Genomic DNA, 14,538 nt, shown 5'->3' with positions numbered 1-14,538 from the left:
TGGTCGGGAGCAGGTTTTCTTCGGGAAACCCAGAGTTTATTTCGTCTCCTCCCCTTTTTTAAAGAGGAAGTGGTATTTAATCACCTCATTCATTCTTTCGGTATTCATTCATTGCGCACATTTCAGTCACGCAGAGCGCATCAAATCGACACTGGATGCTATTTAGTTATTTATATGTCAAATGTTTGTAAAGTCAGGTAGACTACAACCATGATATGTTCAAGCCTTACCTGATTGAATTATGTTTTTATATTTCATTTTCAGCTGCTGCCACGTTCTTTTAATGCCTGCAGGATTGCACCTACATGAAAATTAAAATTAGGTTGAATAACACACTGTTCTTCCAGTTTCACTTCTGATATTATAACAGTTGGGCAAGTCACTTATATTACTAACTACAACTGGCTTCTTCAACAGTGTAATTAGATTAATGTAATAATGACTATCTCTAGAAAGTATACTTATTACTAATTACTTTCTAAATCCCATATCAACCTCAACCACTTGAACAATACAAGGAGAGACAAGAAACTGCACTTTTAATGCTTTCAAATAAACATTATACAATTGCATGAATTATTCTTGAAAAAATATATCTTTTAAAATTTGATGTTAAATCCACTATTGTTTTATACAGAATTGCTTTATAGTTTATGCAGCATTTAATGCAATTACATCAGATTTTACTTTAAATTACGGAATTAAATTACAGTTTTTAGATTACATAGAAATTAATTACACACAACACTGTATAACAGTAATTCAAATGTAAATTTACGCATTGACTCGAGCAGCTATTTTCTCCCAAGCTAACTCTCTGTCCTTCGCCGCTGCAGCCGTGTTGCTTTTTTTTTTAAATATATGTTCGTACTCTCCATATGCTTGCATAAGCACATCCAGTTCTGCTGGTGAAAAATATGAAGACCTCTTTTTGTCTGGCGCTGTTGCCATGGTGACTCGTAATATCTGCGCTCCATTGATAATGGCTTTTTATAGTTGTGGTGCACGGGCTTAACTCAGAGTAGGTCAACTCAGAGTTGATTGAACTAACTCATTTCAGCTGTTCTGTAACCGAAAACTCAGAGTTTCCCATCTCAGGGTAAGTCAACTCAGAGTTCAAGTTTTAACTCAGAGTTGGTTGAACCTCCTTATTGAAACAGGCCCCAGCTGAGACGCTTAAGTCATTTTCATCAAGTGTGTTTTTCCCGAACAGTCATCATCATGTGTTCACTAAGATGACTTCATGATTATCTGTAATCCCCGTTGTTTCGTGTCTTCATACAGAAAGCCGCATCTTTAGGGACAACAACGGATCATCCTTTAGATCTCCATACTGGACACTACAACACACCAATAAGAGACATTGTTGTGTTCTTAGTAACTTCAGGAAACACTCAACTACAAGTATTGCGTTTTAACTCGATTGTTTGTTTAACAGGACCTTATAGAAAGAGACCATTTGTTGACTAATAATTTGGTCGATTGTCCGAAAATGTTTCATGATTATGGCGATGAATTAATGACATCACATCGGATTCCTTAAACCTTTATCAAGTCATCAATCGAAGTTGTGGGTTTTACCTTCAACTATGTACAGGTAATAGAATACCTTTGAATTAAATGCGTTGACTTAAGATAAATACTCATGTGGAATAGTATTTCACACAGGGTGTGACGTGCTTGTAGTAACCGTTGGTATTATTGGTCTTTTAGTATTAAGGACCCAGATGCTGCATCACCAACTCCCACCGCCCTCACTTTCAGTCTAGTCTGGAAGTCTACATCCAAACAGCCCGACTCCTTCCTGCACGATTATCCTTCCAACGCCGCTTCATAAGCCCGTCTCACGCGTGGTCGAGTCTACAGTTTTTTAGGGAGCTTGTTACATTACATTACATTACATGTCATTTAGCTGACGCTTTTATCCAAAGCGACGTACAATAAGTGCATTCAACCATAGGGTACAAACTCAGGAGAACAAGAAACAAGAAAGTGCAATTTCCTCAAATAAGCCAATTTACAATTTGCTATAGATGAGTGACGTTACAAGTTCAATTTAAGTGCTACAATTGTTGATGCGGGTCGGGTGAAGTACCCCTCCACGGACGTTACTTGGGTTTGAATGGAAGCTGTTGACAGCGTCTTGCTGGGATCCTGAGTCACAGACAGACAGACTTCGGTCTAGTGATTTTGACAGCACTCCGCGCGCCGCCGTGAACCGGGAGAGCCAGATATTTATGCAGATTTCTTCAGCTTGATTCAAATCTGGCACCAAGGTCAATGGACTGATCCCACCTTGGCTTGTCAGATCTGCCGTGACAGTTGATGCGCTCAAAGATCCGCGTGAAGTCGAGCCTATTGTCTGCACGATAAGTAAAGTCGGATTCTTTCACCAAGGCACGCAAGTGTCACATTTTGGTGAGGCCCAGAGCTCCTCTGGATGTTGCTCATCTGGCTTAAAGGATACGTGTGGACGAGCTAAATCAGTACTTCATGGCCTCCTAGTTTTAATCTTTGAATTGATACAACTATATTTTGTGGCTCCAGAGGGAGCTGGTCAAAATCTGATAAATGGTCTCATGTGAGTCCAGAGTAGACTAGAAGTTTAGAAAGTCTGTTGCGGGCAAACAAAAATTACAGTATCTTTGGTTCTGCTGCGTCACATTTTGACCCGTTCACCACAGCTGTTCATCCTGTCTGATGATGTTATTCTAGTTCAATGCGAGATGAGTGCAGTCGTCCTCCAAGCTGGGTTGGGAATGCCACGTCTGCATTTAGCTGAATACAAGTTCCCGTTCTTTCTCTCTCTACAGATTGGAAACATAGGATTGGAACCTGCAATACATCGACTGACTGTACTAATAACGCACACCAGAAGATAAGCTTCCTGTGCAATCAAATGTGTGCGTGGTACATTAATAGAGCAATGGTGTGAAGCACAACAACGGTTTCAGTTCCAGTAAATGCTCATAGCACATCGGGTGTGTTCGTAGTTTTATTGCGGTGCCAAAGCGGGAGAAAAGGATGACTGGCCTTTTCAGTTGTGCCAGTCCTTAATGCGTGTGGTTGACCTTTCCTCCTGTAGGCGATTGGAGCCGACTTACACTGAGACCAGTACGTTACTCCCCGGTTTCACTTCTCCTTCCCATTAGAAAACTCTGCTATGCCGGCGCGTTGTGACTGCTGAGTTTGGGTCTTTCCCCCACCAGCAGTTCATCTGATCGAGCACGTTCCCAGACCCGGCCAGCTAAAAGCATGTGACAAGTATTATGCACGCTTCGCCTCACGCATCTGTGTCTTTCCTGCGATGTGGCGTTGTGTTCAACCACACTCTGCTCTTTGTAGTCAGGTTAGATGAATTAAACCTTATTCAATCAGGTGGTTTTACTGAGAAGGAGATCTCATTTCTTTTAAGGAAGAAATCCACTTAGTTTTCTGTTCAGAGTACTCCACAATAGTATAATAGTAGTAATACCATTTCTGCCTTAATATTCCTGCATGCATGGAAGATAAACATCACAAGATCATTTTTTGCGTCCATTTTTTGCCTTTTTTTCCCTCACTTCAATCTCAAACTGCATTAATAACAATAATAAAAAACATTAAATAAAATCCTTTAAGCACACTTTTGAAGTAGCGCTGGAATGTGATCCTTTGCTTTCTACGGACCTGATATCGTTTGATATAAATGACCTATTTAAATCAGACACCACAGTGATGTGATTTCACATGGGAGTGCGTCGAAAGTGTTGTCTTATTAATCAGTGGCCAATTAGTCTTTTCTTCTCACTCAGAGGAATGTTGTGGTTCGAGTGCTGGTTGGCAGTGTTTCCACGGTCGTCCCTAAAGAATGTGCTGTCTTTATTCCGTGTAACCTCACACCTACATTTCTGTGCACATGTCAAACTTAATCAGGCAGACTGAGATTTTGACAGCAATCTGCTTCACGTCTGTCATCCGTATTCTACACTTTGTCTGTTTTGGTGCACCACCCTTTGCTTCCATTAGTTCTTGTTGCTCCGGGGTTAAATGACATGCGTGCCGTCAGTCGAGCGCATTCGGCAAAGAAACAGAGTTATTTTGAGACAAAGACAAGTCCGACGAAGATGGAACACACGCGTGAGGCAGATGCTGTCAGGGAAAAGTCAGAACCACTGAGTCAACAGTTGGCATGAACAGAATGGGATTTATCCCAAGTAGGTTGATAACACACGAGGAAATGTGGCAGTTCTTACATTCACTGCTGCACAATAAGGACTCTTGTCCTGTTTCCTGCCATGGACATTGGATTTGAAATGGCCTTGACTCCTATTTAGTGTTACAGCCTTGTGACGCTGCTCGCGTGAGTCACGCATCATATACTCGGTGTATTATTGCAGCCACATGGCACTTCTGCGTGCTAATATTTGCTAATTAGCAAACAAAAAACAGTGGCGGCGCTTTTCCACACACACACACACACACACACAGTATTAACTAACAATTAGTTGCGGTTGGTTGTTTAGGCCGTTGCTTATTGACGGAATTACTCCATTACCTAATCATCTAAACTGAACTTATGTTGTGTTTTAAGAAATGTTTTTTGAAATCATTAAAGCCCAATGACAGTCGGACGCTTTTAGGTTTCCGTCCGTTCAGCGTCTTTTTCAAACGCCCTGATTGATTGTTCTCGCTTTTTATTTCGATCTCTGCAAAGATACTGCAAAACTAAATGTTCCGTATTTGTTTTTCCTTTAGAACGACAAAGTCTGTCCAACTCCGTGACTGACTACGGCTCCACAGACAGCGTCAACCGCTCAGACAACAACCACGACAACCACGGGTTTCCCACGGCGATGGCGGGTCATTGGGTCGGGGCTGACCGGGAAGAGGAGGCCATACGCAGGAAGTTGAAATACTTCTTCATGAGCCCGTGTGATAAATATCACGCCAAGGGCCGCAAGCCTTACAAGCTGATCCTGCAGATGCTCAAGATCATCATTGTCACGGCTCAGGTGCGTCTTGTTTTTCATTTGCAGTTTGTCTATTTTAAGGTGAATAATAAAGCAATAAGGTACGAGAGGCTGTACTTTATCATCCAATAATGTAACAGTTCGGGGGTGTTGGGGGCAAACCTCAAACAGTTACATTATTAAAGATAAAGTACTGCCTTATTGCTTTTTAATACGGTTACCAGCAAAATTATAAACCGATAGTAAATAGCTGCCTTTCAGCACCAAATAGTTGTAGCCACCAAAGGTTGCGTATCACATTTCAGTAGTCCAGAGAAAAATAGTCCCCGTACGTGCGTGTAAACAGCATTGGGTCTCTCTGCAAGATCTCGCACCATCTCATTCATGCACATCGCTGATGACGTCCACCTTAATTGTCCGGTTGCGAAAGATCGCATTGCCTGAAACTGATCATTTGTGGGATTTATGGGTCTTATTTCGGCAATTGCGACCGAGCTAAAAGCTAAAATATCGCGCAAAAGCTAACCTGTTACCCATAGAAGCCTCTGGTCAATGTGAACAGCAACTGTACATTATCGCCCAATAATTTACCCCCTGTGACTCACTCTCAACCAATCAGAACGCTGGATTTCATGTACCCGTATTATAAAAATATTTAGTCGATATCGGATCAACCAACCAAGATCTCATCAGTTTGTCATTGTAACAAAATATAGAGCTTCCAGAGCTGCTAAGATAAAGTAAAAATAACACGGGCACTTATGTGCAAAATAAAGGTATTTACAGGTAAACTTTTTTTGTGCCTTTTCCAGTAAACTGAAATTATATAACTTTTTAAAGTACAGTTTTAAATTGTGTGGTGACGTGGAAGAGGCTGCACTCTTTCTGTGGTCGAAAGCGTGTGCATGCATCCCTTTTCTTATCTGTCAGTGAACAGCTGTATTCATCTATTTTTTTCCTGTGTGAGACCTGTAAGTATGAAAGTGTGCAAAAAACAAACAACGGGATCTTCTTGATCCAGTGGATGAAGCTAGAAAATTAGGGGTGTAATGATTCATTTAACAACGATTTGATTCAAATTGCGATTCATGGTTGCCTGCACTGTCCATATTGGACAGTGCAGGCAACCATGTCCTTTTATTTGAATCAAGTGCCATTTTCAATGTAAACATTACTCAATAATTACACAATGTTTGGATCAATTCACAGAACCCCGGATTTTCAACCACATTGTAGGGTCGCATGTCTTTACAGATAAACTTGGCAATTGTTACTGTGATGTTGAGTTTGGTGCTGGCGAGGCCTGAGGTGTCTGCAGAGCTGGAGTTACCTGCTGCTGCTGCAGCGGTGACGCTGCTAGAGGTCCTGACTGTCGGCGTTGTTTTTTCCCACAGCGCCTTAGTAGATGGCCGGAAAGATTCGTTGTGTTTCCGTGGTTTTTTAATTTGGCTTCTACATATTCTACAAACAGCGACCGACTTATTTAGAACACCTCCGTGTTTGCAAAGGCCAAAATGTTTCCACACGCTGGATCGATAAGTTGGTTTGTAAATGTCTCGCTCGCAGTCGTCTCCTCCACGCTGTGTTTTGTTGTTGTTCAGAGTTTCGCTCGGCTGCCGCTGCGTACTGATGACGTCTGTGTGATGCTTCTCATCAACCAACTCGGGGGGGATTGGAGATCCTGACACGTCACAGACAGGCAGACTGAATCGAGTAACGTTTAACGTGTCTAAAGTGCTAAAAAACAAACAAACAAACACACATCCATACAGTTTTTGTACTTAAATCCAATGTTTAGTTTCCAAGTATTGATTTGTAATCGATATATGTCGTCCGGAATGCCGATTTGCGGAGCACAGATCGATTCAGTTAGATCGCAGGAATATAAATCGATTAATCGATTCAGTGAATGAATCGTTACACCCCAATACAAAACGCAGAGTCTGGAGCCTCGGTGCACTCGTTTTCTTTCTTTTATGCCTCACTGTCGCTTCTCTCTCTGTTGCAGTTGGTGCTGTTTGGCCTCAGTAACCAGGTGGTGGTGACCTTCAAGGAGGAGAACACTGTGACCTTCAGACACCTCTTCCTCAAAGACTACGATGAGTCCTCCTACGACTCCTATGCTGTTTACACGCAGGAGGACGTCTACGAACACCTGTTCTACGCCGTGGAGAAGGTCAGCCCCGAGCCATCCATCGATGAGGTTTAAAATGCAGCCGTAAAAAGTTAACTCTCCTCCCATCCACCTCTCCAAAGTACCTGGTGTTACCAGAGACCACAGTGGGACGCTACGCATACGTCTACGGTGACAACGGCAGCGCGCTCTCCCTCTGCCAACAGTACTACAAGAAGGGAAGCATCGACCCGGCCAATGACACCTTCAGCATAGACCCTCACATCAGGACAGGTACGTGGACGTCGCTGCACAAGGCGAAGGGGACGTTGCGGCTAACGGTGATGGAAGGTCTCTGTCTCTGTGATAAAAGAATCAACTGTTAACATTTATCGGTACGAGATGCTTCCTGGGTACAAAGAAATCCATCCGAGTGGGATCACGAGCATTTACATGGCAATTTCCACTGCACTTCATCTGTTGTGGAGCACCTCATCTGGTAGTTATGAGGCAGCGAGTCACAACTATGAGACAGAGGGTGTTATTACGTGGTAACGACAACAATCATTGCCTTTTGGTGAGTGCAGTGCTCTCCTGTAGATTACACCTCTTGCACCATGTTTTGATATTTTATATACTTTTTTAACATAATAGGTTTTTACATTTACATGGCTGCTTTTTTTCACATGTTTTTGTTCTATTATGGTATTTGATGTCAATTTACCTTTTAGTTTCCTTTTTCCTACTTCCTCATACAAGTTTGTTCATAAGCACACTTTGGCCAAATTCAGGAAGTAAGAACAGTGGAAACAAAGTCATGTTAAAATATCAAATGTTTGAAAAGATTCCATACAGCCAAATGCCAGTTGAAAAGGGAGAAGATTTTTTTTTTCTTCCTTATTTTCTCTCCAACTTCAATATTCACTCAACACAACTGTTCCCCGTCTGATCTCCACTGATGGCAGAGTGTGTTGGCGTGGACCCGCCGGCGGTCCCTCATCCTCCACTCACCAGCTACAGGAACTTCACTCTCAAGTTCCACAAGTAAGGCTTCGTTTTGTCATTTGGCTTTCTCCTCGTCTGGCCTCAATGGGATAGAATCCCCTCTTTGATATCTGGAGACGGCCGTACACAAGCCGCTCAAGCAAGAAAACAAAGAACAATGACACACTGGCCTTACCAAAAGAACACCCACACACACACAGGAATGTAATCTTACTTCTGAATCACTGATTGTTGGTTTTCTCTTTCCTTAAGGCTTGTTAACGTCACCATAGAGTTCAAGTTGAAGGCGATCAATATACAGACCATCATCAACAACGAGATCCCGGACTGCTACACTTTCCACATAACGGTGAGTGGAGGTCTTTAAGGCAGAGACCCCTGCACTGCTGAAGAGCTTGTACCGGGGATATCCAGGGGCCATGATGTTCAGGCAATAATACATACGATGAGGTTTGGTTTAATCGCTCGAGAAGGAGTATTGTATTTCACGTCTAATTCCACATGAAAAAAAATATCTTCTGGTTTAAAGGGATCGGAGCAGTTTGACTCCATGTTTTATCCATGTTCATATTTAGTGTGGAAAAAGTACAATTAACAGAATTTATGACTTTCTGCATGTTCTGACTATAAGATCCATACCCAGGATGTTTGTGAGACGTCACAGACCAAACTGAAATAGGTTTCACAAAATTGCACATTTCATTTAGTGCTTCAACTGTTCAATTATAGTTTTTGTACATAGCATCTCGCTACATATTGGTCTTTGATCAGCCTGCGGGCCGAATCCGGCCTACTGGTTACCGCTACAGCTCGTAATTATTATTATTCGGGCAAACTGCTGGAGCAGGAGACTGAAAAGTTGAGCCGCCCCCGTCAGCCAGACGATCGAAAGCAACAATTAATCTCTGACATTTCCGTGGTTGTGGCGTGTTCGCTGGTCGCTTCTCTCCTGCAGATAGTCCTGGACAACAAGGCTCACAGCGGCATGGTGAAGATCCGCTTAGAAAACGAGGCTTCCATAAAAGAGTGTAGAGACCCCAGCGTCTCTGGACACGGTGAGACGACCGAGTTACAAATACACCACCGCCTGTAGTCGTGATGTACCGCTACTCACAGCTCTTCTTCCTCCCTCCACCTAAAACCGTCAGCGGAGAGCTACACGCGTCTGGCCTTCGACGTCGCCGTGGCGCTGGTGTGCGCGCTGTCACTGCTGCTGTGCGGACGCTCCATTCTACGAGGCATCACGCTGCAGCTGGTACGTCCGCCACATCTCGGACTGATTTAAACACAAATGTCCGGTCGGTGCGCACCGCCCCGGAGACACGCGGGGCCTCGCTCCGCCAGCTGATTCCTCTCCATGTTGCCTCCGCGTGTGCATCAGGAGTTCGTGCAGTTCTTCAGGGAGACCTTGGATCGAAAGGTGTGCTGGGCGGACCGGATGGAGTTCATCAACGGGTGGTACATCCTCCTCATCGTCAGCGACATCTTCACCATCACCGGCAGCGTCATCAAAGTGGGCATCGAGTCCAAGGTGCGGCCCCGCTGCGCAGTGACACCCGCCACCGCTGAACTTCCTCCCCGCAGTGGGCGCCGTCTTTCAACGTGTCTGTCCTTGTCTCCCGACAGAACATGTCCTCGTATGACTTGTGCGGCATCCTGTTGGGGACCTCCACGCTCTTGGTGTGGGTCGGAGTGATTCGCTACCTCACGTTCTTCCAGAAGTACAATGTAAGACCCAGAAAGCGATGATGTGCACCAGCTGGTTGTGTTGTTAGGTACCGTGTTTGATTCCGTAATGAGGCGGAGCCGCGAGGGTTTGATGTGACGTTGTCAATCCTGTGAATCCAACACACTGAAGTCCGCCTCCTCCCGTAGATCCTCATCGTGACGCTCCGAGCGGCGTTCCCCAACGTGATTCGGTTCTGCTGCTGCGTGGCCGTCATCTATCTGGGCTACTGCTTCTGCGGCTGGATCGTCCTGGGGCCGTACCACGTCAAGGTGAACGCCACTCCAACTCTCAAACTTGCTGCCACATGTGGAGCAGTAACCGCTGGACCTTCGGTCTGCAGAGGCCTGACCACTGTCGCTTTGTGTCCCTCAGTTCCGTTCTCTGTCCATGGTGTCCGAGTGCCTCTTCTCCCTCATCAACGGCGACGACATGTTCGTGACGTTCGCGGGGATGCAGGAGACCAGCACTATGGTGTGGCTGTTCAGCCAGGTGTACCTGTACACCTTCATCTCCCTCTTCATCTACATGGTGCTGTCGCTGTTCATCGCGCTCATCACAGGCGCCTACGAGACCATCAAGGTAGGAAATGACCTTCAAGACCACCAGAGTAGATAAAAACACAGGAGGAAAACCCAATGGAGAATAACATAAATGTACACTTGTTGGCTTCCACAGCACCAGACACAAGAAGCCCACCACATCACAGACCTGCATGCCTTCATAGCCGAGTGCACGGACGCTCCCAGCTCTGGGAAGTTCAGAGGTCTGGAGACGTCGCCGTGCTCCTTCTTCTGCTGCTGTGACAGGTGAGGGGGAGATCCATGAAGATTAAATGATTCGTAATATATTGATTTATATTGGAACAATTATGTGTATTCAAACAGTTCAGCAGGTGATGAATTCCTGTTGAGAGCTGTTTGGAGGCAGTTCTTCCTTCGTGGATATGCTCTGAATTTTGAGTCTAGCAATGTGACCATTACATAAAATGAGGATGTGACACGTGGTGCCTTCCTTTGATTTCCCCCTAGAACGACGACATACGAGGACGTCCTGCTGGTGAACTGACGTCGACCTCAGAAGCCTCACCGCCGACTCCCCTGCTGTCCACATCGGTACACTGCACACGGCTCATTGTCTCCGAACCTGCACACTGCGTCTCAGGTCAAACCTCATCAGCAGCCACCATCAGATGGACCAGCCGTCTGTGGAAGGACTGTGTGACAATCGCCTCCTCATTGGACCTCGTGTCTGTCCTGCCCGTGAAGAAGACAGGACAGGACTGCGCAGCATCGTGGATGACCAGTGCCCATGAAGTTCTCCGTTTCTTGTTGGTTTTTTAAAGAAAACCCGTTCCTGATGTATTTAATGCTGAAACGGCAGCGCAGCCTATTAATAAGTTGCTGACTGTTTTCATTTTTGTGTGTTTTTTTATTATTCTAATAGTATTTTAAAATGGGTCACCTCCTGAGGAACAGGCACTTTACGTCCCACTAAAGAACTTTGGAATCCTACCACTCCACAACGGGACACGTAAGAGGGGGGAATCCACCTCGTCGTAGTCCCGTCTTTTTTGAGACCGTCGAGAAGATTGCTTCCTTCAGAAGAACCGTCGGAAAACACGGCAGACGTGTTTCAGATTAGCTTTCCTCTCCGCTGAGCTGCTGCGTCAGTATAAAGTTTCAATCTTTAGTGGCGCTTCTACCGCACGAGCATCACGCTGCCTTGTGGATGTGAACATTAGTGTGCCGCTGTGACCGATTGTGCGCGATACCTTTTGCGTTGTCTACGTAACGATCGGTATGATGTCGCTAATGAAGCACACAACATCGCCTGCGTTCGCTGATCTCCCTGAATCCCCTGACGGGTTTCAGGGAAGATGCTGCCAGAAACATGTTGGCATCTCCTTATTAATGTTGTGTCAAACTGAGTCATGCTTTTTAGTCTGTTTGTTTTATTTGTTGTCTCTATTGCAGTGACTTGATCTTCAGTAGAAGCGTGAATCTCTGTTTGTCTTTTTAACGCACAAAACGCACAATATCCGAAAGTAGTTTCTTACGTGCTCCCGGCAGTAACAAGTTACTACATGATGGTATTTTTTTTTTTGTCATCTTAAATTGTATGATAAATCTGCATTGCGACTTTTAAGCTAAATATGCTGTTGGGTTTTGGATCCATGGAAAACGTGCCAAAACCCGTCATCGGCCTTAACTTATATTTTAATGTCAGGCATGTAGGTTTGATCTAGTATTAGATAGATGTATCTTTTCTACAGTTTCATGTTTTTGTCAAACAAATGATCTGCATTTCAAAGAAATGTAAACTGAATTGATATACTGGGTGTCATTTGTATCGCCGATCTACTGATTTAAATTTTCCAGATCATCTTTGATAATAAAACATTGTCGTATTTAATTTTGTGTCATGGAACCATAGTTTGTCAACGTCTGCTGATGATCACGTGTAACCGGATTTTGATTTATATCATAATCGATTTATTTTTGGGTGCCGGCTGGCCAACAGAACCAATTTAGTTTACAATGAACCAAAGGGGAAATGTAGTGACCTCTCTGATATACATATGCGTAAAGGATTAACTTCGATCCTTATGCCAAGTAATAAACAAGCTACTAAATCGGTTCGTTTGAAAATCACACATCAAAGAAGGGATTTGAATATTTAGTCATTATTTAATTATTTACTTGGCTTCCGGTGCAGTTCCTCTGATTGCCAGAAGAGGAAGATCATGTGTCTGGATGCTGATCCATGCAACATTGTACTATATCGCAATAAATACTCGTCCATCTTTCTAGGTTTTAAACTGATCCCGTATTCTCGACTTTAGGCAAATGAATCCTTTGAATGTGACACAGCTTCTGTGAGCGCCCTGGGCGTTTCAATTGAGAAGCTGCAGCACAGAAGCTCTCAGGGAAAGCAAATCTGGACCTTTTTGTTTCCCCAGAACGGTCCAATATGATGAGGTCATTTCCTGCTTATTGAACTTGGCATCGCTGCCTCCTGCCCACTTAGCCTCACATCCCCATTCATTATGCACTGCTCTAACCACGCCTTGGTGCTCTTTGTGAGACTGGGGGAAAGGGAGGCAAATATTTTCATGGTCGAAACATCTTTCATTCATTTTTTCTCTGAACAAAGGATTGTCATGAAGCATTGTTGTACCTCACAATGGAAGCTGTGCATGTGCATCTTTAACGCAGTACCTTTGATGCACAGTGGTTGCATCGGGGAATGTCTGGCTCCATAAACTGCTGGTCCATCATTTGTTGTTTCAGTGTATCGGTGCCAGGTGTGTCGTCGGTTTGATCTCAGCTTGAATAGAAATCAGGTCACTTGTGGCTCTCTGTTTGAAGTCCGGGGTTTTAATATTAACAAAACAGCACAGCAGCAGTTTCCCTTTCCTGCTTTACAACTTTTCTTCTGAGTCCCCGATTCAAGTGTTTGGCATCTCGCTCTGTGTGTGTCGGCCTGCGGAGTGTGTCTCGTGACGCGGGCAGCATGCGCAGCAGAGCTGTGATATACTGATCACACAAAAAGAACAGATTTAAGTGTGTACATAAAAGCTCTATTGTATTTCCGTTTAGTGCTGAGACACACCCTTGTGCAACAACATTATGCGGCTAACTGAAATGGATGGGCAGGATGCAAAGGGCATTTAGTAACATTTTCAACTGTGTGATTCAATGATGGACGCCATTAGTGCTGAGTGGGCTGTAGTCAAATAAAAGAAGGAGCCTGTGAAATGGTTCACTGGTGGATCGACACTCTTCCTGTGGCAAGAACCTGGTTTCTGGTTTGCAGTAAAGTCGAGTCTTTTGCAAAAGTTACTCTATTTTCCTGTATATTTTAGATTAGTAACAGCAAATCCTCTTTAGTATCGAGGCTGCTCACTGACACTGAGTTTAAGTTGGAGACTTAGTGAAATTTTGAGGAGAGTTTTTGGGTTCCCCGCCCCGCTCTGGGGATTGGAAAGGCTGACAGGCTGCTGATGAAACAGCTGCCTGAGTCCTGCAAGGAGCAGAAGATCTGAGACATCACTCTCTCTCTCTCTCTCTCACACACACACACACACACGGACACACACTTCTAAAGCACACTAAAGAATGTGTTCGCTGACGAGTCCGCGGTTGATGGTTTATTTTTTTCTTCATTCTTTCCTTCATACAGTTTTAAACTTCTCTTCGCCACCAGGCTTTTCTCTCTCCTAAATATCTCCATTTCTTTTCCTCGTCGCTGAGCTTACGAGAGAAAACAACAGCTAATGTCAGACGCCTTCAGCTATTCACTCTTTTTTTCTCTGTGTGAGTCGAAATAGTCTTTGTGTGTCTTGTCCCTTTTCATTCATTTCCATTATGTAGCCTGCAGCTGCAGCAAAAAAAAAAAATCAAGCATTCAAGTCTCAGCTATTGTGGGTTTGTACCAAAGGGACGTGGACACAGTGCTGAACTACAAGCACAGAGAAGGAAACCTCTGTTAGAATTGGTTGAATTCAGTCGTACTATGACTATCACAATCTTAAGAAACTAAAAACCCTTCAGTGAAAGGAAAAATAATACTAATCATGCAAAGTGGTGTGTCAAATTGCATGTAAAGCACGGAGAATAAACACCTGAGGGGAAAAAAGGCAAAGAGGGGTGTTAGTGCTATATTTTTCTTATTAACCTGATGCCCAGTGAGGTTTCATTGCTCCTTTGACTTTTCCTTGTCACTTAGTGCAGAATGAG

The 14,538-nt window shown here is 44.1% G+C and overlaps 1 protein-coding gene across 1 annotated transcript in view; it reads left to right on the top strand.

Moving 5' to 3' along the window:
* Window positions 1–12,211, top strand: part of mcoln1a (mucolipin TRP cation channel 1a) — a 12,704-nt gene extending 493 nt beyond the window's left edge. The window contains exons 2-14 of the mRNA XM_040187247.2: window positions 4,738–4,994; window positions 6,961–7,128; window positions 7,209–7,359; window positions 8,031–8,109; window positions 8,323–8,419; window positions 9,026–9,125; window positions 9,219–9,325; window positions 9,452–9,601; window positions 9,697–9,798; window positions 9,946–10,068; window positions 10,172–10,378; window positions 10,475–10,605; window positions 10,828–12,211. Of these exons, the coding sequence (XP_040043181.2) occupies window positions 4,738–4,994; window positions 6,961–7,128; window positions 7,209–7,359; window positions 8,031–8,109; window positions 8,323–8,419; window positions 9,026–9,125; window positions 9,219–9,325; window positions 9,452–9,601; window positions 9,697–9,798; window positions 9,946–10,068; window positions 10,172–10,378; window positions 10,475–10,605; window positions 10,828–10,864 (1,709 nt within the window). The 3' untranslated portion in view covers window positions 10,865–12,211. The remainder of the gene's footprint in view (window positions 1–4,737; window positions 4,995–6,960; window positions 7,129–7,208; window positions 7,360–8,030; window positions 8,110–8,322; window positions 8,420–9,025; window positions 9,126–9,218; window positions 9,326–9,451; window positions 9,602–9,696; window positions 9,799–9,945; window positions 10,069–10,171; window positions 10,379–10,474; window positions 10,606–10,827) is intronic.
* The last annotated feature ends 2,327 nt before the right edge of the window (window positions 12,212–14,538 follow it).

The sequence above is a fragment of the Gasterosteus aculeatus genome, chromosome 9 (genome assembly GCF_964276395.1).
Source record: "Gasterosteus aculeatus chromosome 9, fGasAcu3.hap1.1, whole genome shotgun sequence".
In the NCBI taxonomy this organism is placed as follows: domain Eukaryota; kingdom Metazoa; phylum Chordata; class Actinopteri; order Perciformes; family Gasterosteidae; genus Gasterosteus; species Gasterosteus aculeatus.
Note: the sequence above shows the minus strand (reverse complement) of the source record. Positions and strands in the feature narration are given on the sequence as shown.